Source organism: Neodiprion pinetum, chromosome 5 (assembly GCF_021155775.2).
Source record: "Neodiprion pinetum isolate iyNeoPine1 chromosome 5, iyNeoPine1.2, whole genome shotgun sequence".
Lineage (NCBI taxonomy): Eukaryota > Metazoa > Arthropoda > Insecta > Hymenoptera > Diprionidae > Neodiprion > Neodiprion pinetum.
The window spans coordinates 18,278,859-18,301,962 of NC_060236.1; the positions used below are offsets into that span (position 1 = coordinate 18,278,859).

At 35.1% G+C, this 23,104-nt stretch overlaps 3 protein-coding genes across 11 annotated transcripts; 1 reads left to right on the top strand and 2 right to left on the bottom strand.

The window, feature by feature from the left end:
• Positions 1 to 2,047: 2,047 nt before the first annotated feature.
• Positions 2,048 to 9,463, bottom strand: LOC124219728 (zinc finger protein 341). Its single transcript, XM_046627756.2, has 10 exons — positions 9,257 to 9,463; positions 9,065 to 9,136; positions 8,053 to 8,329; positions 7,110 to 7,374; positions 6,446 to 6,640; positions 5,802 to 6,103; positions 4,647 to 4,908; positions 4,191 to 4,460; positions 3,266 to 3,463; positions 2,048 to 3,132 (listed from the first exon to the last, which is right to left on the bottom strand). Exons 1-10 carry the CDS (start codon positions 9,285 to 9,287, stop codon positions 2,923 to 2,925), a joined length of 2,082 nt encoding a protein of 693 aa, XP_046483712.1. The 5' UTR covers positions 9,288 to 9,463; the 3' UTR covers positions 2,048 to 2,922.
• Positions 9,464 to 10,657: 1,194 nt separating this feature from the next.
• Positions 10,658 to 19,451, top strand: Spt (Spitting Image). 6 transcript variants are annotated; one of them, XM_069136217.1, is made up of 13 exons: positions 10,658 to 10,668; positions 11,386 to 11,418; positions 11,499 to 11,711; positions 12,321 to 12,506; positions 12,593 to 12,766; positions 12,953 to 13,077; positions 13,325 to 13,827; positions 14,144 to 14,346; positions 14,973 to 15,174; positions 16,075 to 16,278; positions 16,627 to 16,710; positions 17,457 to 17,762; positions 18,542 to 19,451. In XM_069136217.1, the coding sequence occupies exons 2-13, from the start codon at positions 11,416 to 11,418 to the stop codon at positions 18,871 to 18,873; spliced, it is 2,535 nt and encodes an 844-aa protein (XP_068992318.1). In that variant the 5' UTR covers positions 10,658 to 10,668; positions 11,386 to 11,415; the 3' UTR covers positions 18,874 to 19,451. The 6 variants fall into 6 exon arrangements, with proteins under 6 accessions (XP_068992318.1, XP_046483708.1, XP_046483709.1 ...); XM_046627752.2 differs by lacking the exon at positions 10,658 to 10,668 and adding an exon at positions 10,801 to 11,016 and having other exon boundaries at positions 11,133 to 11,418; XM_046627753.2 differs by lacking the exon at positions 10,658 to 10,668 and adding an exon at positions 10,801 to 11,016 and having other exon boundaries at positions 11,170 to 11,418.
• LOC124219733 (uncharacterized) lies at positions 17,546 to 22,807 on the bottom strand. Of its 4 annotated transcripts, none has more exons than XM_046627768.2 (7): positions 22,323 to 22,805; positions 21,966 to 22,184; positions 21,418 to 21,867; positions 21,210 to 21,343; positions 20,308 to 20,509; positions 20,087 to 20,231; positions 17,546 to 17,618 (listed from the first exon to the last, which is right to left on the bottom strand). In XM_046627768.2, the coding sequence occupies exons 1-6, from the start codon at positions 22,428 to 22,430 to the stop codon at positions 20,088 to 20,090; spliced, it is 1,257 nt and encodes a 418-aa protein (XP_046483724.1). In that variant the 5' UTR covers positions 22,431 to 22,805; the 3' UTR covers positions 17,546 to 17,618; position 20,087. The 4 variants fall into 4 exon arrangements, with proteins under 4 accessions (XP_046483724.1, XP_046483721.1, XP_068992319.1 ...); XM_046627765.2 differs by lacking the exon at positions 17,546 to 17,618 and adding an exon at positions 18,672 to 18,813; XM_069136218.1 differs by lacking the exon at positions 17,546 to 17,618 and having other exon boundaries at positions 19,779 to 20,231.
• Between the last annotated feature and the right edge of the window lie 297 nt (positions 22,808 to 23,104).

Below are 23,104 nucleotides of genomic sequence, written 5' to 3' on the forward strand. Positions count from 1 at the left end.
CTTGTCGCGATATCGTTCCTAGAAATCGCTGCCTTCAAGTTGTCCACAAAAAGACAACGAAAGTAAGGTGAACTTGAAGAATCTCCTTAAATTGTTTAATTCATTGGGGAACCACACTGCCAACTCTTAAAGCTTGGTGGCAGCACAATCGTTGGTTCAAAATTCAAATTCAAGCATACAATATTACGTGAAATTAATTTTCCTTTATTGAAGATCTTTTTTCGTCACTTGGAGAAAAGCAGCATGGCAAATTAATCTGTTTAAATTCTTCAATCGTCCAAACAAAATACTTTTTGGATTTTGGAATACCGGAATTTCACGGCAAAGTGGACCAATGATTGTGCGCCACCTGCAATCAGCTTGACAACTGTGGAAATTGTGCCCAACTTCAGAGTGGCTTTTTGTCTAGGGAAACTGGAAGATGTCAATGAATTATTTCGTTTGGTAATAAGACGAGGAATTTTTGATAGATGAGAGAATTTTAGGAAATACTTGCTCTTGGAAATTCTTTGAAATATGGCGTGTTCAATACAACCTATAAATTCTTCAACTGTTGCTGGGAATTTAAACCAGCCGTTCATAATTTTTCATCGCTCGCTCGAATATTTTTAAGATTCTTATTTCACTTGCTGGACTCTCTCGATTGTAGAAATTTATTCATGAAAGTGGTAAGAATGATGATGATTAATCACAATGTGAATACGTAAGCTCAAACCCTATTCTTCGTATTTAGGTATCAGTACTTACAAACTTCTCTTTTTCGATACTGATCTATACAACGTTTGAATAATACGTGAATAATTTTTACGTCGCAAGCCAAGTTCTTTTGAATGTAAGTTGACCAATCAGAGTTCTGACATAATGCAACAATATTTATGTGAAATCTACAAAATCTCGGCTTTAATAAAAGCAAAACAAATACCCTTAATCATAGATTAGTACTATCAATAGTTTAGATACTCTGTGTAATACTTCCGTTCCAGTAAAATTGTTAATTATATTTTACAAATTTGGCAGCTCGAAAAAAAAAAAAAACTTAAGGAATGTATACATTTATATTTATATAAAAACATACGTGTATTCACGCATAAGATTTCCTTGAAAAAATTATCAGTTTACCAAATAATTGAGGATCTTCAATCACCCTTTAATTAAATGACTGTACCAAAAACCTCTTTGACCGTTCTGAGAACATTTTTGTATGTAGGAATTGCAAATGTTCTTCCGACAATTTTACATTTTTACAAGCTTCAGGTTTGCAAAGGAACTCCTTTAAAATGCTTTTCTACATTCGCAAAAATAAGCTGCACGCAAAGCCATTCCGATTCAGATTATGTGTAATAAAATTAAAGCGAACACAAAGTTTTACAGAGCAAAGTGGGTAGAAAATTCTCCAAATAAAGAGTTATATCGAGTTGAACGTTTATTCCCTCAATAAACACGATTGCGAAATTTTTTATTAAAAGATAAAATGTAAATAATTGATACATTCATAAAACATACACAACACACAAATACATTACTGGGATTGCCATTGACGTTTTTGTTGTCATTATTATGTACATAGAAAAATATCAAATCGATGCAAGTGACATTGAATAATAATGAAACCGACTTTTCCAAGTTTCATTGAGTAAAACAATCCCAATTAATATTCATATTCAACTGCAGACTTACATTTATACCTAGGTACATACGTATCTAGACAGGGTCTGGCGTACAAAAAGTTAGAAATCAAAGTCTCGTAAACAACTTTTTTGGTCTTTTATGACAAGAAAAAAGGTCCTATTTTACCAATAAATAAATTAATACCTGGTAAAAGAGCCGTGGGTGGCATAATTTTTAGCTAAGACACATCGAGATGATGTTAAAATCATCATAAAGTTTCAGCTTAAAAATGTTAAAATTACCTATCTTGATTACATTTTTTTCGGTATCGCGTGATATGCCATTTAATATTCCGAGAAAAATTTCAAACACTAACATGATAAAAGTTAATATAATATCATACAAAATAATCATAACAGCACAAAGTTTTTACCTATAAGTTGCATTTTTTTTTTTTTTTTTAATCACTACTTTGAATTTCGATGTAAAGATGTTCGCATCATTTCTTTTTTTCTGGACTTCTTAGAGTTTTTAAAGACAGACGATTTAGAATAAAATATTTGTTAATTTGTGACAAGAGCCAAAAAATCTACAAATTAATATCTATAACGTTAAGCTGAGCCTAAAAATTCTAATATGCCTTTATGCAGTTAAAACGAGTTCTTCTCAACAACGCATAATATTTTTGAAACTGACATTTTGACTGACTCATAGCGTTTTAGGCGCCAGAACCTGTGCATGGACTGTTTATGTATATAATAATAATAATAATAATGTAATTATCACAGATATGTAAAAAAGATATATGAACATTTCCTCGAGGATTAATTACACCTTTTTACTTCGGGCCTTATTAAAATGTTTCTGAGACGAACAAATTTTTCTTACAATTTGCCGATCTCAATTTCCAGGATCGGAATGAATCGATATTTACTACCGAAATTCCAGATCTATCAACCGTTAAAGCAGTACATTGAATTTCAAATAACCTGCTCACAAACCAATCAGCACTCATTAGACGTCGATGATGTTTGAGCCCCAAGATTTTGACAATCTTTTCGAAACTTGAGCTAGCGATAATTTTGAAAATGTTAGTTTCGAGTTACAAATGCAGAAATATGCCAGGTATTTCAGCAAAATCTCCAACGTCTCGAAGTAAAAAATATTAGTATCTAACACGAGAAAGTTCAAATGCATATACATAACATACATAATATACATATATACAATTAAAGTCAGATTTTGAGTCAATCAACTTATGTTAAAGTTTGTTCTTCTTCTTTAGATTGATTGTACAGCTGAGCAGTGTTTACTTCAACAAGCTGAAATGTCTTGTAAACTCTTACTATCCTTATTTGAATGCACTTGCAGTTCGTATTCGGTTTCTTTCTCAGTTGGAAAGGGTAACAAGATCATTTCGAACGCAGGGTTCGACGTGTTAGATATCTCCGTAATCTCTGCCTTTTTCATCGCTATCGCTTTGCGATTGATGGCGTCCAATTTTGTTGCCTCATGTAAAAAATCCTAAAACATAAAATTTAATAAAATAATGATTTTTTTTATTTGAATATCGTTTTATACATAGTTACTACTTGGGAGAAACTTTTTCCCCAGCACTTCAATAGATTGATTAAGATGTGTAGAACCAAGTAAAAACCTTGGCTTGTGATTCCTCAGCTTGGGATTTGCCAGGTTTTTCTTTATCTCCACTGCTGATTGTCGGTTTTGATAAAATTTGCCTACGTGGTGTTGGTTTTCGTGGTTTGAAACTCCCAGATGCCTTCCGGTGTCGCTTAACATCTGTTGTGGTAATTTCGCAATTGTGAAGAACCAACTGTTCCTTGGACTTGAAAGCCTGCAATCAATTCCATTCTTACACTACCTAACGTCCTTACATCGTGTAAAACAATAATAAGAGATAAATATTTCATCAATCTATCAGACATACTTTCTGAACACTATATCTAAAGTTTATGAAAAGATCACAGATGAAAAGATTGCTTTTTCTGGAGCATAAATTGAGCTTTTCAGATGATAATTAGTATTATTATCTAGAGAAATTACTCAGGTAGAAATTAATTTAGATAATATGAGAGATAGTTTCTCATTGTAACTGTTTCTCTAAAAGATGAGATTATTCTCATTTTCGTTGCAATAATTAAAAAGATAAGATTCAATAATATATTTCTATTCCTATCTGAGTGATGTAGTAAAATGGAAATAGTGTACAATTCTACGCACAAATTGCGAATACAATTTTTCTATGCAGTGTGCATAAAATACGCAAAAAATCTTTGTAATTCATACAAATATCAACAATAATAATCAGACATAAATTACTACAATTTTGTTCGCCGATTCAGAAAAAAAAAAAGTATTTCCTTGGCTGGAACAATCATTTTTCTCAATGAATAATAGAATTTCTTTCGGGAATCTTGCCTTTCAAATTCAATTGTTTTGTTACATCACAGTTACCAACTGCGACTGAGTTGTTCGATGACACTTTCTAATTATCATTTGAAACGTATCAATGTAAACATTTCAAGAAAACCAAGAACCACGATTCATTTGAAAATACGTACATGCGAGCAAGTGTCACACTTTAGATTGTGTTTGTTGATTTCGTGATGCTTCAGTGCTTGAGCTCGATGAAAATTTCGGCTACAATGGCTACAGTTGAACCGTTTAATATTACTGTGGGTAAGCAGGTGTCTTTTCAGTTTGTCGGGGCGAGAGAATTCGCTCATGCATCCCAAATATCCTCTGAATGGACACTTGAGCCTCTTTGTTAAATCATGAATCAGCATGTGGCGCCCAAGTCTATCTTTCCTCTTAAACTTTGCTGAACAGTGCTGCAAAAAATTATTCTCACCACTGATAATCGTTTTCAGTAATAATTGATAATAACGTAAAAGAGAAAGTGAACAATCAAGTGGTATTGCAGGGTCGATATCAGAATGCTTTTACTAAAACAAAGAGAAGTGGCTCGATAATGACCCTGAAAGTATTCTTAAATTTTGCATGTTGCAAATACTTACCGGACAAGGGAACGGAGTCGCTTCGCTGTGAATTAGTCGGTGATTGGCCAAGTATTGTTCAGTTTTAAAAGCCTTTCCGCAATCTTCACAGGTGAATTGGGCCGACGTTGCATGCGTTTTTAAATGCCGACGTAGATAACGTTCGACAGGAAAGCTTTTACTGCAGTGAGGGCATGAGTAGTTGTGTGTCGTTGTTTCGGTGTGATGTTGAAGAGCCTCCAGATTCGCAAACGATGATTTGCACACAGAGCAGCAATAGTACCTTTGCGAAATTAATCAGACATGCACAGATTATCATAGTGACCTATTTCCAGACGATACTTACAGTTTTTCAATTATGTTTTTCATCGAAAACCGACGATGAGATACAGTAATTGATTCCTAGTTGGCTGAAAAAATAGGCGAATTGTAGAAATTCTTGTCTCGACAACAAACTATTCAATTTGATTGGGTTTCGTTTAATTATGAACTATACAGATCGAGTTTCGTTGACATATTTTTTTCATTAGATTGAATTAACGGAACGCATTGTTATTGACAGTAATGTCAACTGTTTTACTCAGTAACAATGTTTTGCAATACCCACGACATCTCGAACACTACTCAACTGATTTATTTGAAATTTGGAGACAGTATTTTTGGACACTTTATCCTTCTTGTCATAATGCCATATTTATTTTTAAATTATCATATTCTTTTGTTAATTACACAAAAGCGTCATGAACTTAGAACGAAAAATCAAACACCAACTTTAAGCGGTCACCATTTTGTTTTTAAAAAAGAGGCAAAAAAATATCTGACCATGGCAAGGGAGATGAACTATCCAAGAATAGTGTCTTCAAACTTGAAACAAATAAGTTGAGCCGTTTTTGAGATATTGTGGAAACCACAAAACATTATCACAGACAAAAATGGTTGAAGTTATTGTCAATAGCAATGCTTCTCTTGAATTGGTTACAGTATAAGAAAAATTAGTAAATGTAGGTTGATCTACATTCTTTTGTAAACACAAACCCAAATCGAATTGAATAACAGAATATCCAGATATAAAATCCCAAAATTCACCCAGTTGTTGTTCAGCGAAAAAAATGTATTTCAATTTAATTGTGTTCCGATAATAATAATGATTCAGTTGTTGAGATAGCAGCCACTCACTTTTCTGAAGTCTTTTGCTTCTGAAAAGAATGCGTATACTGGTGGAGACCCAGATCTGACAGCGTGTTGAAGACTTCACCGCAAACGTGGCAACGATATTCTGAACGTTTATGGCTACGTGTATGCTCGAGAAAATCTTCGAGTTCGGCAAACATCATGCTGCAGCTGCTCTGCACACATTTGTATACTTTTAGCGTTAGATGGGAGACAATTAGGTGCCTTTTCAACGCTTTGTAAGAATCAAATATTTCTTTGCAGAACTGACAATGGTAAGTGCGATCCATGTCTCCCTCGGGAGGTGTCTGAAAAGATTAAATACAAAGGGGGATCAATAAAAAAAAACACCCAAGGTATACCGGAATTGATGAATAAAATGATTCAACGTTAATTTGTAGTGATATAGAGATATTATCACATTTTATCTTCAAGTTTCTTTGGAATATATAAATTAGAGAGTAAGAAGTCGTACAAGAGCTTGTGTGATTCTTAAATTCATTTTTTTCAAGGAACGAAAAAAGGTTCGTAAATTTGAGGTTTTGATTCTTACTTTACCAATACGTAAAAAATTTTGAGATCATAGTTCTGAGAGAAAAGATGGGGATAAATAAATAAATTCCTGGTGAATGGGTTGATGAATGTCTTACATCTGGCGGTAGAGAATGTATAGCAGTGCCAGGCCAAACTTTGTGCGACGACATGTGTTTCTTGACGTTTGATTTCTGGGCAAATGCTCGTCCGCAAACAACGCACTGATATGGTTTTTCACCGGTATGGGATCGCACATGTTGCTGCCAGTAGAATTTTTTAGAAAACTGTTTTGTACAGTAGCTGCATTTGTACTGAAAGTGTCATACGAAACATTAATAAACAAAGTCAAATTGGCTGCTGGATGTCGGAAAGATACAAGATTGAGACAAGTAATTTTAACGTAACCAAACGGTGTGAGAAAACTCACTATTTTTGCAAATTTGAATCAAATATTTGAGTATATAAGACAAACAATTCCAACTATTCAAATTATTCGGTTTGACTCTGAAATTCTCCGTGACTATCAAAATTTTTTTGTGGTTTGTTCAAATTGAGAAGTAAATTTGAAGTAAAATATGGACAGGTGAATATATTTTTTTGCAAAATTTAAAATCTAAGAAAAACTCAAATAAGAGTCAACTTGGAAAAAAAATTAAACAAATAAAAAGATTGCACTTTGGGATTTCTGAACGAATGGTTTAACAAACTCCAATTATTCGGATACATCTCAAAGTAACGCGTTTTCCCAAAAAAGCATTGTTACATTAAGAAATAATTCACCTTTAAATTTTGGCCACCTCCACCTTCCTCTTCTTCGTTATTATTCTGTTGATACGATACAGGAGTTTCAGTCTCCATAGAAGATTCCTCAGGCATCAAACACTGCTCAGAAGGTAATTGAATTTCTTTCAGTTCCTGCGTAGTGTCATTTTCAGGATTCATTACAGGATTTTCAAAACTATCGAGGTTCTCTGACGTCAGAATTATCGGCACGTGACTGAAGCTCGAATCAGGTGTCAAGTAGCTCGCACCTTCCTGCTCCATACTGTGTAATCAAATTAAATATTAGTAGTTTGGAACATACGGAATATAAAATAAAGACGTGATTCATATGTTGACTGTTTTTTCATGACTATGAAATAAGAGTTGAAATTAGTGAACCAATACCCAACACATGGTGCATAAATTGATTTGATATTAATATTTGATTGGTCTCGACCAATATCATGACACAAGTTATTCTGCCAAAAGTCAAGTCAGAAAAATAGACTAGAAGTAAAAATCACGCAGAAAAGGATTTGCATTTTCGCAAATAACTTAGGAATGACTCTATTGATTTTGCTAAAGAATTCATTACTTATAAGTTGATTGAAGTGAAATCAGTAGACCAAGCTATATCTAAATCAATCTATCCATTCTGAAATAACATCAATGTAATGAAATATTGAAGCAACAATAACTATTTTGCAATTTATTGTAACGATTTTTAATAAGTCGAAAGTATTACTGTCTTTGTTATTATTTACTGAAGTTCAGACAAGACCACAGTTGCAAAATTATGTATTTAGAAAACATGTATTGTTACATTAATGTTATGAACTTCGATTTCATGAACTGACACCCTCTACCGAACATTTATATTTTGAGTTTAATACAATAACTCTTCCTTTTTTTTAAACAGACTGAAAGTCAAAAATTGATTCAGCATTGTCCTTAATCTCACCTAAACAGCATGTCGCTTTCCTCAAGTATAATATGTTCACCCATCGTATCTGCCTGTATGAACGTTTCTTGTGAAGCAAACTGTACAGTTTCTTGTATTACAGCTTTAGGTTGATTTATACGATCGTTATGGCTGGTCAGGTATTGATTAATATCTACAGTCTGCTCTTCCAATTTGATGTGCTGTTTTTTGTGCAGTATGAACATGTGCAGGGATGTAAACTGGGTTTTACACTTTCCGCACTGAAAAATATCTTCCTCATCCTGATCTATTCCAGCTGTTGAAAATAAACGACCAAATAAAATATTAGCTTCCGATTATTCCAACGAACTATGAGAACATCATTTTGGAATTCTTGAACCATAAAAATTGTAAGTATGATCTGTTGATTTTGTATGAAGAAGTAACTATAAGATGGTTCTTGAGATTTTACCACGTGTTTATTATTGTGTGAAAAATGGTTTCATTGTTCGGTATTAGCAGCCTCACACATTATTGTTAATATTGAATAGGTTTATTTACGAATGTTTTATAAAAAACGTTTATTGTTGCATAACAGCTGAATGAGTACTAATCATAGTTGTCAAGTCATTATTTGTACTACTGTATCAATGATAACTGAATATGCAATTTCTTGTTCCAACATGATTGTAAGAAAAATTCATCAAGTAACGACTGAGTAGAAAAATTGTTTCTTGCATATTTTATAATATATATATATATGGTAAGAAATTCAACAATCTAAGAAAGTATACGAAGAAATTTGATTGTTATGGTCACGCAAAGCTGACAATTAGGTTTCATGTTCAATGTTGATGGAGTGACAACGAATTACTTGAACAAGCAGAATAGGCATATTAATTGTATATAAATGTAAATTGTAAATTTGACTATTATCAAGTTAGAAGAACTTTTGGAAGGAAACAAACGGCTAGAGCGAATTTAGAGAAGCACTTATTCTTTTGCTGCGTACAATTGAGGGCAACTAAATGAAATCAGCGAAGATACTTACCAGCGTTTTCAACTTCTGTAATTAGTGCTTGAGATTCAAGGAGCGACTGCACCGAAGGATCCAAAGAGACTCCTGAAATGAGGAAAATATGGGATATCACAGTGAAATGAAAAATGTCTATGCACTAATGCAAGTTTGGTTTAGTGTAATCGGAAATACATGGCGCAGAAGTAATTATTGACAGTGTCTTACCTGTCAAAGCGTCGAAAATAGAGTGCGCCATGCCTGATTTTAACACCGAGAAATAAACATGACGTAAAAAAAAGGTTCTAAATACTTAATAAGCACTGGCACTGGCACAATCGAGCGACGGCTGATTTGAACCTCATATTTTCAATCAACACACACTCACTGAACTCACTCAACTCACTGAGAGTGCGTTCTAAACAGCCGCCCAGGTGCACCTGACCACGGTCTTACGTACAGGTGTGGAAACTCGCTCAAAATTTCAATGGTGGGGGTGTCCTCCTAATCAGCACCAGCCGTTTCGCCCAGTGACCACGAGTGTCGCTACTATCGAGGGATTCAGGCTGTGTGAGAGTGATGGAAACAGGTTTCAAGATCACGGACGTCAACAAACTGTTTCCATCTCTCTCGCGCAGCCAGAATCCCTCTATCGCAGCGACACTCGTGGTCACTAGGCGAAACGACCGGTGCCTCAATGGGTGCTTTCCATTTACCGACACAAGTCGACTTGAGGACTATGTCACCAATAAGAGGACATACCCCGACCACCAGTGTTTCCAGGCCTGTATGTAAGACCGTGTACCTGGCCCGTAGACTTATAAAGATAGGCTGAGCGCTCCTATAAGAGGCACTGACAATTACATATAATGGGCAGAGATATACCGGGAGTACTGCTCTCTCATTTCAATCGGCGTCATGGTGGGAGACAACGGTGCAGTGAAGTGTTACAGCTACAGATATAGGCGCATAATTTTGCCTCGTTCGATTCATTCTCCTCTACCACCTCAATCCCCGCCACAAATATCGTCAGAGAGAGATTGGAGTCTCCCGGGATATTTCTATCCTTTAAATGTTTGCTTCAAGCGGCTCATAAGAGCGCTCAGTCTATCTTTATAAGTCTATAACCTGACCACCCAAGGACGGAGGCCATAGAGCATGGACTGTATAAGGAAGAGGAATCAAATGGGAAAAATGTATCAAAGACTCACTGTCTTTGGTGCATACAGAACATATGTGGCATCTTATTTCAGACAGCGGTTTCTTTACATAGAGTCTGGCTCCTCATATAAAGTCCGTGCCTTATGCAATCTCTATTCCATAGAGGCAGAGCTAGTCATCAATTCAACAGTGCAAAAGAGATAATGCACCCAACCTACTCACTCGGACGGCATTTTGAAACAAAGCATAGAGCAACAAGTGTTGCCTCGTTGTTGCCTTTTCTGCCATAGGGTGCTGTTTCATGAGCAGTAAAAAGCAGCAGCAGCAGCAGTTTTCCCCTATCACTTGCGACGCAAGTTTCTGCTGCTCGCAGTTTAGTTTCTCGAGCGACAAGCCACAACATCACAAGAAGCCACGACCTATTTCATGAGCAGCGCTGCTGCTGCGTAAAATTACCAGACTGATGCTAGTGAAAACTGGTAAGTTACTAAACCACTGCTGCTTTTTACTGCTCATGAAATAGCACCCTTAACCTTTGCATCTGTCCTATAGAGTTCTTAGCGCTGCGACGCTGTAAGCTAGTTTTGGAACGCACTCTGTATGCATATTTTGATATGTGATGTATTGTGATTGGATATTGGATATCTACTATGTTCGTCTTGTTTACAAACAGTTGGTTCATTCATATTTCGAAAAAGAGAAATCGTCACAATTCGTAAACTTATGTCACGAATTTTCCAGACTAATTTGGACGTAGAATTTTAGTCGGAAAGATGCTCCTGAAAACTATTGAAATGTGTAGGATATTAGAACCCATCGAGGCTCAGGTACCCTAAAACTTTATTCTCGTAATACCGGCATTTTTGGCGAGCCATTAGTGTAGCAACCAAAGTGAACCAGAACAATATTCTGTGTCACATAAACTTACCTTGGTTCATTTTAGTACCCACACCAATGACGCGCTAAAAAATGCCTTATAGATCATCGTCTGCATCATCATCATAACATGTGAACCAAACAACTTGGGCATCACACTTTTAAATCCCACTAATTGAAAACTGGACACCTTCGTGATTCCATCACTGAATTATTTATCATATGACGAATATAGAAATAACTGAATAAGCTTAACAAAAGGTGGACAGTCTTTTGCTCAAGCCAAGGTGAAAAATGGGGTATAAAATTTTAAATTGCAGTAAAGATGTGATCATCGACGATAAGTTTCAATGGTAGGTTCGCTAAAATTTTGTTGAAAAATGTCAGATAGTCCAAGATGTTTCAAAAATTAATCCAAGATGTAACTCACCAGGTTCAACAATTAAGAGGATTATTGTCAACAAAAAATCCTGAAATCCCTGACACTGTAATGGATTCATCATCACTCTCTGAGGAATTGCATACTTTAGCGGACGAGCTTGAGAAATTATTATCAAACAACGATTGCAATGACTCTGAAGAAATGAAGAGCAAAATCGTTGCATTGATCGGACAATTCTGTTCTACTAACAAAAACAACGACTTGGTCAGTATATCTGGAAATCATTCTACCTGGACTCCTGATTTTTCAGTCTTTTCTCGTATACTATATAATATGTATACATATACTCGATATGATTTTATATAAGCTTATTCAGATCCATAAATAATTACAATATTTTACAAATTTTTTTTGTCGCCAGGAAAAATTCAACTATTCAACTTTAACTTTGCAAAACCTATTCTCAAGTACTGTTACTTGTCTTTTGATTCATTGATCCATTGTGGGTCTTACATCTTTCTTCACATGAGGTTGAAGTGTGTCACGTCAATATAATGATACATTTTTAGAAAGAAAAATCGGTTTTTCGTAACTAGGATTATTTGAAAGTCGAACCATCTAAGTTTGAGAACATGCATAGAGCAAAATGTGCTCATATTTTGAAAACTTAATAACTCCTTCAAAATCATTCTGCAATTACGAAATAGTTATTTTGTTACAAACTTCAATCCCATTTTTTATTCATTTGTGTGCCAGGCGGCTTGTTATAAATGTTCTAAACATTTGTGACAACATTGAAACAGTATCATGTTTTTACCACTACTAATTCTCTATTTTGTGCGTTTCAACCTTGCTATCTAAATATAATTACAGGTGATGCAATTGCACAAAGTGGATAGCCAAGATCTAGTTTCTGATATCCTCGATAAATTTACAAGTGCCTTGGAAGCTCTGGAGAAATTAGAATGTCTGCCGTTGAAACAAAGTCTCCAGGATTCTTGGGACTATGTTAAAGACATGGGAGCTGAACAAGAGATTGAAGACTTTCAAAACATTAAGGTCAGTTTAGGTCTCAAAGTAATTGTAAACTCCTGTCGCATAAGATAACAGCGGTTTTAGTATTTTTTTTACTGTTCACTCCACAGGAATTGGGAGCCTCAATTGTGGAAGTTTTCAACCCCCTGCAGAAGTTCAGGAAAAGCTTGGCCTCGAATTTACTATCCCAAAAGGTTGCTCTCTATTCAAGCCAACTTTGCGCAGCTCTGAATATCCTCTTTCTGCTTATCCAAGAACAGCACCAACTCAACAGTCCAATTTATGTGAGAAATAATTCCTTTACTCCCTCCACATGACATTTAGACTCTGCGGATAATTTTACATTAAATTGTAGAGCTTGAAAACATGCGTTGCATTTTCAAAGTTCAACACGATGTTAATCTTAATAAGAACGAATATTTGCTGACAGAACCTGCAGGCTTGATTAACTCGATGACTCATTATTACAGAGCTGCAAGAAGTACGCCTGTGACAGAATGAGCTGGTGCTTTAAAATGCTTGTGAACGTTCTTGATGCTCCTAATCCAACAGCCGAGGAGGAAAATTTTGAAAAAGAAAACCACTTTGTTTACAGGTAGAAATTCAATCCATCAGCCAGCTTATTTATTTATTTATTTTCAGTGTAAATATTACAGATTCTAAAATCTTGCAGAATTATTGACATCTCAGAATTATAAAGAGTTCTTAATATCACAAGACAAGTGATAGTCAATCTATGATAGAACAGGCAAATTGTAGAAATGTTCTATTCACTCGACTAATGTTTTCAGCAATTTCACGATCGTTCAATTCATAATAAGCGGTTTGTCATGTTTCTTTAGAATGGATCTGGCACTAGACATTTTGGCTGAAATGTCAACAAAAACCGGGGAGGATCAAATCCTAGATTGCGAGTATTTATGGTCCGCACTCGAGGACGTCTTTGCCCATGCAATGGCCATAGCGCAAGTCTGTCATCCTTACAACTTCAACGCAATTACCGGAGTTTCTCAGTCGATAATCACCGAATACGAGAGCCTGAAGGCGCAACTGACCTCCGAGAAGCCTGATCCCAGTATAAACAACCTGTACATGAATACTTTGAATGATGCTCTGTACAGACTTGAACAAAAAGTAAACGTTTCGGTGCTGACTCTGGTCATGGAAGTGTTCAGCGATCCTTATGGCGCGCTTAGGAAGCTCATAAAAACCTGTGGAAATTCTCTGGCGGCGCAAGAACGCAGCAGAAGCGACCTGAGCACCGCGATCGAGGAGTTCGACCAAACAACTGACAAAGCTATGCAGATCGGAATGTTTGCCATTGCTTGCTGCAAGGACATGAACAGTAAGTAATCAGTAAAACATCAGTGATTAACATTTTTCACTAAAAATTTGGTGAAACTTTGTTTTTTTTTCTTTTCGATACCTCGATGAAGTATCGTGATATTTTACAAAATCTTAAACCGTTAAACATCGTAATCCTTTCACCTAAAGCTAAATCGTGCTTAAAATGAGATAATCCTCATGAAATTTGATTAACTTCTGTTATATTACCACACAAGATTTCGAATACTAGATGAAATCCCGCCGATTGCGATGAAACGTCAATGAAAGGCAATAAATTTGGATAAAACAGTTTCGACTAGAACTTTTTTTTACAGGAGTAACGAAAATCCGAACCTGCTTAGCTAGTCTTGAATCTCTGGAGCCCGAACTTGTTCCTGCAACAACAGCCTTTTATCTGCATCCTGACAACAAGGAAATGCGAGCCACCGTTAAACTGTTGACTGGGCAGTGGCAGTTGGAAATGAACAAATTGCATAAATTGGTCGATGTTATTGTTGACTCTGGCGCATATTGTCAGGTAAATACGTACCGCTTGAATGATAGTTCAGAAAAAGTCTGGAAATTGTAGTAAATGTTTACATTTGTTCCTAGAAATTCTACTATGTATTATAGTGTTTAATGCGATCTCTAGTTTTTTCAGCTATTAGTAATAGTTTAAACTATTACTAAACTAAACTGTTTATGACGATATTAATAAGAATGTGAATATTCATGCTCAAGGTGAAACTTTATGTTTACTAGTACTTAAGTCTGTCTCTTTTTCATGAATGAACTGTTCAATGTTAACTTTTTGCGGAATACAAAGAAAATTCTCCGAAATGCTAAATGTCACAGTAAGAAGTCGGGAAAACGCGTAATTTCGGGCGGAGAACTTCTAAAATCTAATTGAATGGCCACTCAATTAAGTTAAATAATAAGTTGAGCATCTATAGCGGCTGAAAAATCCAGACTTGCTTAGGGATTTTTCTTGAGCTTTGAAATCTTTGGAAAATCAAGAAATTTGAGAATGTGATTTCTGCAGAATGTGAATGTGGTCTCGAATTTTTAAGAATAATCTTTAATCCTGTTCTGGCTTAATAAATAAATGGATAAATAAATTATTATAACCATAACGTAACGACTTTCATTAATTGAAATTGGTAGGTAATTCTGGATGACATACAACAGCGAGTGATGAGGATGTCCGAGTACCTTGATAACAGAGAAGGTGTGACCCAAGCCCAGGTTCAAGGAGTTGTGCAAAGGGCTTTGTCACTATCCAGCCAAATAGATGCAACAGTCGAAGACATTGGGAGGGATCAAATCGAAAGGCCAACGATTATGATGATACAAGAACTGAAAGCTGGTAAAAAATATCTTATCGAAAGACATAGAGTTCATTGAAAGCTTGAAACTTTCTTCGATCAATTGCGACAGTTAAAAAGATTTTATTTTACTTAACCTTTACAATAATTTTCGTTCTCAATCATGTGCTGAAAACAGAAAAACTAAAGTATTGTTGTCCGAGAAATTGTGAAAAGTTGAATAATTCCATTTGAATTAAAGACAAACAAAATTGTAGAATGCAATGGATAGGGAAAGAATGAATGAAAAATCTAACCTATCTTGGATTGTTTAATTAGGTACTTCTGTTGTTCTTTTTACAATTTTGACAAAGTGAATTTAAAAGATACTGTTTTAGATGATGGACGTAATGATATAATTGCTCTACAGAAATAACAGTTTCTTTAACATTAGTCTTTCGAACAATTATCAGACTATAATTTTCCACGATTCTGTCATACTAGAGACGATTAAGCTATTGGAAAAATCCGCATTCGTTTATTTAATGGAGGAGATATCGATTCAAATAACTTGAATGAATTCTGCAATACTCTACAACTATTAAATTTCAAGGCAAATTAGTTATTTTTAGCAAGATCAAATTTTGAATATGAAACAAAAAATTCATAAAGTATATCTTAACCAAGGGTGCTGTAGAACAGTGGACATGCCGTGGGGTCAATTTGACCCGAGGGTGTAGCATAAGGTTTAATAACTTTGTGTAAGATTTTGAGTAATTGTGAACCAATTTTTTTTCGTATTTGATCAACTTTTTCACAGTATATGTCTTTAAAATTCGTAGAAAACTGTCGAAGTATCTTAAATGCCAACCTGGCTGAATTATATTCAATCACGTATACTTTACAAAGTTGAAAAATCAACTGCTTACCATTTCTTCTTACTAATTGTTAATAAATTTTAGCAATTTACGAAGCTGGAATGGCGTCAAAAATACTCCTCGATAGCGCAACAGAAGCGCAGCAATTGCGAGTTATAAAAAGATGCGAGCTAATTCTTAATGTTATTAAACGCCTGCAGCCTGCGCTGGTCGCTTTGATAAATAGTTCCACCTCGATGCACACAAGTTATGGAAAGGCGAGCATGGGTCAAGGTGATACATTGCACGGTAAATGAAGCATTCTAATACTATAAAGAAATGCTTAATTCTATTTTCGTTTCAAAATGACCGTCAATATTCCCAATTAACCATAAATAAATGGGAAAAAAAAACTGAGTTGTAGACTGCTTGTCAAATTATTACGAGTTTGGAGCCAGTAATGTTTACGTAACGAAATATTCAATTAAAAATCACTGTTTTTGTATTTTTCATATAGATTTTGATGGAGTTGAGTGTACAAAATATGAGTATTTCTTCATCTTATTATTGTTTACTGAATTTCAGACAAGACTCAAGTAGGAAAATTTCAACTGCAAATTGCATATGTATATTTCAATCAGTTTTCTTATCATGTAGATCCAGGGCTCACATTTTCTGCGGATATTTACGGGTTCACCAGAAACGAACGAACCTTTACGTACATCAGGACACCATATACAGGTATTTATAATACATTTATTCATAGTCATACCTAAACTACTGTGCCCGTCTAGTAATTGAAAATTAAAAGGTGAAAAAAAAAAGAAAAGGAAAACAGTTCAACGCTGAACACAGATTGCAAACATGAATTGTTTTGAATAAAAATGTTCGGTAAGAATAAAGTTTTCAATGATGTGTTTATTTTTTTTTTGTTTTTCTCGGTATTCCTAATCTTATAACTATTTAACGTTCATTTTTGTTTTCTAAGAAAATTAGTTGGCCAGAAGTTGATCATTTTCATTAAATTGTTCACGAAATAATCGTACATTGAGTATTCAGTCAATTATTTTATTCGTAACGAAAAACTCTTTGAAAACACAAAAATAGAAAAGTACACGAATTATAAACAAAAGCTTGAACAACTCTGTTATAAAATCCTAGGCCAACATGATAGAAATAAAAGTTTCAGTGGATTTACAGAAAATAGTCTTCCGAATAGAACCATACACCGTAGAGTGAAATTGAGCAAATGTACTAGAATTTCAACCAGTTTGAGGCGATTTGAAACAAAGCATGGATATCTAAGCATTTATTTATGATTCCAGTGTTTTCTATTCTCGTATTTTCAGAGATCCTCATAGCTTACGGATATAATACTCTTAGAATTAGTCAATATTCAACTATGTTGCAATAAAATAAGTAAGGAGTATCGATTTTGGGTCAACCGGCCTCCTCAATAACATTTTCGTCAACGTTTTTTCCATCAGTCAATAGCAACAAGCAGCCTCTGTCCATACAACCGGCGAACAGTTCCCCAAGGACACCGACTAATCAGTCGCGTTTGATTCCATACATAAAACGCGGCAGGACGATGCGAACTGACAGATCGATCATGTACAAAACACCAAAAGCCGATGTCAAGGAAATATCTGTAAATTCAGAGGAAACTTTTGAAGCTAACAATCAATCGAGAACTAGAAATTTATCCATTGTCAGGCAGCACCTGTTTAGCAGGGACAGTTTTGACATAAAACAAGACATTGATATGAATTCGGAGAGTTTCGACTTGACTGGTAAGATAGAAATTTGAACGTTATTCGAGCCTGATTATTTTTCTACACACTCTGACTAATTAATCAACATTCCGCTACTTCGAAAGTCATTGCTCGAAATTCAGTGAGAACTCTCTTATTATTCTCAGTTTGTACGACGAACATACACATAGAGCAATATTAGAGGCCATTTCCTTCAATTTCAGTCTCTGACTTGTGCAACACGATTTTGAACGAGTTCTGTATACTTTGAATATATTCAGTCAACTTTTGCTCAACACAAGAGGTTCAAGTCTTCTCAGTTTTAGTTTCTTCACTGGTTACTGAAAATCTTATTCAATTTTGTTTGATCATCAATTGTTTACCTACATTGTATTCGTTATTTCTTGATTTTGCTGAACTTTATCACTTTATTCCATTTAAATTCAAACGAAAATTACGTTAATAATCCTAGTTGAAAACTTTCTTTGCAAAACTACAGAAAAACCTACCACAGTGTCCATAAATTGGGGTGAAATTGAAATATTATGAAATAAATTCACTTTGGAATAGTTTTCACAGTTTAACAGTAGTTATTGATAGTTTTTCAAACTCTGTTATTTTCTGAAAATGAATTATTCAAGGAGTGTTTGTTCCTGTGCACTTTTTATTCAATTGATTCCCAAGTTCTGACTTTGTCGTAGGTGTAGTTTGCGACATTAAAAGTACTTGAAATTTTTCATCGAAACCTTTTCTGATGAAAGAAAAGAAAAGAAAATTTGACACAATGTAACATTTCGTGTTTGTTTTTTGATCACCAGGAATATTGGACAAGATAACGTGTCTCTCCGACACGCTAAGCTCGACGTTATCAATTTCTTGCTCGCCTGGAAAAGTTCAGAGTACAAAAGACATGTCGCTGCCTGAGGTAAAGGCATCGCGAGATATTACCGAGAGTATAATTAACGTGGAGAGAGATGCAAGCCTAACAAACTTGGGTGAATCTATGGCTGCAGACAGAATAGATCAGTGTTCAACAATCGGAGGCGGAGACGCGCCCTCGGCAATTGATACCCCGGAAAGAATAGAAGATCTGAAAAGATTGGATAAGAAAATTCAAGTTTTGATACACCAAAAAATCTCTGCAGATTAGTTATGGCCATTATTACTATTCTTAAGTACACGTATAATATCCGAGTAGAAAACTGAAAATGTGAGTGAATTTTGATAATTTATATCTCGACAAGCAATTGTTTAATTCGGTTGAGGTTTGTTTTATTCAAAAGTGGGTAAATTGAGCTGCATTTGCATATTTTTTCACCAGAATCAACTGATAGCAAGCATCGTTATTGACAATTAAGGTCAACCATTTTGCTCGATGGCAAGTTTTGTGTTGCCGACCATATCTCAAAAACGGCTTAATCCCATTTACTTCAAATTTGGAGGGAGAATTTTTGAATGGCTTATCCTCTTTGCCACGTTTTTTTTTATTCATATGTTCTAACAAAAATGGTGATCGCAGGAAGTTGAATTGCCCAACCGAATCGCAATATTAGTTGACGAACTATAAATTCCCGAACCTCATTCACCTTTTCACCAATCTGCTCAGAAAGTAAACAAAAAGTATTTTCACACTCGACGAAATAATGTTTGAACGAATGAACTAACGTTCAAGACACTTTTTCAAAGACATTGGATTATAGCTTTATAAGATCCATTTACCAATATCATGTATGCTAGCAAAAAGAATTCAAATTTTCACTGTGAAACGCTTCTTTCACATAATATTTTGGAATGTCAACTCGGTAACTATGTCCAGCGTCAAATGATGTTAAATTTTTCATTTTCACTATTCAAGAGTTGTTGAGTGAGAACGCTAAAGGCACGAGTTCAGTCCGTCCATGTTGTTACACCGATTTTGACAGTCGTTTTTTTCTTTATTCTATGTTATTTTTGTGTAGTTAGTAGTCGAAAAATAACTCTAAGTTCGGTTGCGTTCTAATAACTGATGAGAATGATTAATAATGGTTTTATCGTGTATTGAAACTTTGTGGCTACTTAGCTTGGAATGTTGATACTAAAAGTATATATATTTTTTTTTATGTCGTTGATATATAAAAATAAACAGATTGCCGTTTTACAATCGCACCTTCTGGTACTGCTAATTTTCTATTTTTATTTGCTAGAATTTTTCATTCCAAGAGATTACTGTTTTTTCGTAAATTATATTTTATCTAAAACATTCGAGGTAGTCACATCTGACATCTTGATGACTATATTATCTCCCGATTTTGAACTAAAACGTATTTTTATATGTAACAAAGGCATTTCGTTCGTAACTAATCACTGAGTTACTTACAACTTACATTAGCATTTTTTTTTTTCAATGAAACATGTTCGTGCAATTTCTTGTGAGGCGTTCAATCCACCAATTTTTCTCTTTATAATCGTGGTATTGAGGAGCGCGATTCTTTTCATAGCCGTGTCAACAATTTTCTTCAATTTGAGCACCTTGAAATATTACCCAAATTTGAGTAACGTGTTGATATTATACACGTTATAAGTCGCGGAATTTTTTAATACATACCTTTCCCTGCAGACGTGCGTTTTTACGTTTGAGCGATCTCAACAAGTTAGCCCTCTTCTGTTGTTTATTATCATTCAAGCGCTTCGATCTTTCCTGACTAAGTTTTTGGTTTCTCAGAAGTCGACACGCGGAACACCTTTTAAAACAATATCGCCTCGACAACAATTTTTTGGTGCAAAATGCTGTACATAGCACTGCCCTCCTACAAAATAAATTCATTAAAAGAGCATATGCAAGCAGACGGTTGATAAAGTGGATGAATTCTGGGAATTAATATTCCGACTATCAATGATTTGATTCGATTCAAGCTTTTTTCATTAAAAGTACGTAGATTGAATTTCATTCAGGAATTCATTTCATCAGCAATAATTAATAGCAAAAATTGTTATTAACAATAATGGGCAGTTTATCTTCTTTGCTACAATCTCGGTTTTGTTTTAGTTGACATATTTTTTTGATGACAAAATAAAAAATATTGTAAATTTTAGACAAGAAATCAAGTTTATGTTAGAAAGTGAAAAAAAAAATTAGATATGGATCGTTGTAAAGAGAGTGGTATAATATTGGTATAAATTTTAAGCAAATAGGTTAAATCGTTTTAGAGATATCATGGGTGACGCAAAACATGGCATCGAACAAAATTACATTATTGTTTACATTGCAATAACAATGCTTTCTGTTAATGGATTTTAATGAAAGAAACATTGAGATGAAACGCGAACTGTATACTCTTAATTGAGACAAATCCCAGTTGAATTGAATATTCAGTTGTTGGACCATGAAGTACCGAAATTCGCCCATTTTTTCAGCCACCTACTCGTATATTTCTCCTTAAGTTTGAAATATTTTCAGAAATATGATAACACTACAAGTTACATCAAACATGGAAATATTCGTCATACGAATTGTCAAATCCAGTTCCTTGACACGGCGAATTTGCCAGTATCTCCAGCGTTTTCAAGTTGGACAGAAAATCTTGAAAGGACTTCAACTCCTCTGGATATTGCAAAGTCGCTTTGTTATCACCTGTCGAAATCTGAAAGAAAAAACGCAAATTATTGAGTAAACTTGCATGATTTAGATTTGAAGAAAAAATTAGCACATTTTTACCTTCATTTCCATGTTCCCATCAATCAGGAGGTTTAAATCTGGTTGGCCGGTTAGAGATAAGTGGCATAAGTGAAGTCCTTCGCCAACAAATATATATGCCCACCCCTTGGGCAGGCGAAATTTATCCAAGTCAAATTTCAGTCTTTCCGTGCTGTACGGTAAACTCGAATCTTCTTGACATATTTCAATACTATTCTCTAGTGTTTGTTGAGGTAACTCTTCCATAGTCTTTGTTACGAGGCTTTTATGGTCTTTGCTAAATTCCTCAAATATGTTCTCATCATCAGATTGAACTTGTTCATTCATCAAATCATCTTCAGTAAAATTTTCATTGAAATTAGTCAAACAAGTGTGCTCTGTTTCCACTTTTGTTATTTTTATTAGTGACAAGTTCGTATCGTTCTCCTTTAAAATTTGCTTCTCCACACTTGTAGCTCTGTCCTCAGCATCCTAAATATTTATTAATACATATGCATATACTAGAAAAGAAATCACGAGTATGTACGCTACTATAACTTTATCCGTTGAACCAAATTTAGGGACTGTACCTCTGAACGTTTGATTACAAAAGCAGATGGTATAGCGCCAAGTTTTAACTTGTATCTACCACGTTCTATCCTGTGAATAGTTCCGTCAGGCATTTTAGTTTGATAACATTTTTCGACGTCGCTATCATGGAAGTGAAGTTCGCAAACTGAGTCATTTGCAGATAACGTTCGGTCATCGCGAGCCAAGGCGGCATTCCACTTGTTCCGCAGCTCTTCGCACTGTGATGTAGAAGAATATGTTTTTCGTTACAGAAAGTGATAAGTTCCTAATGTTTATGCAACGCAAATATATCATTTCCAAAATTTTTGAATAGCCCATAATTCATATATTGCTGAAGGAAACAAGCATTCGCTTACCCGTGGTGTACTAAACAAAGTTCTTCTCCTTTTTCCTCTAGAAGTGCTTTCTCTGTTTTCAGATGCGTAGCCACTCGAGCATCCGCGGACGAAACATTTTCGCGTCATTCTCGGTAACTCATATTAAAAATGCGCTCGTATAAACGTATATAAAAGCGAAAATATGTGCGACAGATGCTTACCAAACTTTCGTCACCTCCACTTTGTTTTCCTGCTGGTTAACTACTGTGGCCACATAGTGTATCGCAGTGCTGCCAGGCGAGGACAACGGCAACTATGTCCATTTTATCCCGTTTTTAGCTGGTTACACTGGGTGCGCACCGACTGCGATTTCCCTTGTTTTTAACTTAAGGCTGGGATTCCATGGGCAGGAAAAAGGAGCAGCAATAGCAGCAATTCACTAAAAGTTACCAGCACTTGCGGCGCAAGTTTTTGATGTTTGAAATTCATCATTAAACCAGCAAACGCAAGAAATTTTATGAGCAGAACTGCTGCTGCGTCAAATCACTAGACAGATATTAGTAACATCTAGTATTAGATACTAAACTGCTGCTTATTTCTGCCAATGAAATCCCAGCTTAATAGCAAAGGTAAAATTTAAACTGCACTTTGTGCGCACTGAGTGCGATTTACCCAGTTTTTGGCCAACAGAAAAACCGAAATCCTAGGGAAAATGAATTCATAGCGTTTTCCACTGGTTGCACTGAGTGTGAACTGAGAGCGCACTAGCGGTAGACTCGTATTTCCAGCGTGTTCCACTGGCAGCTCGAGTGCGTGAATTT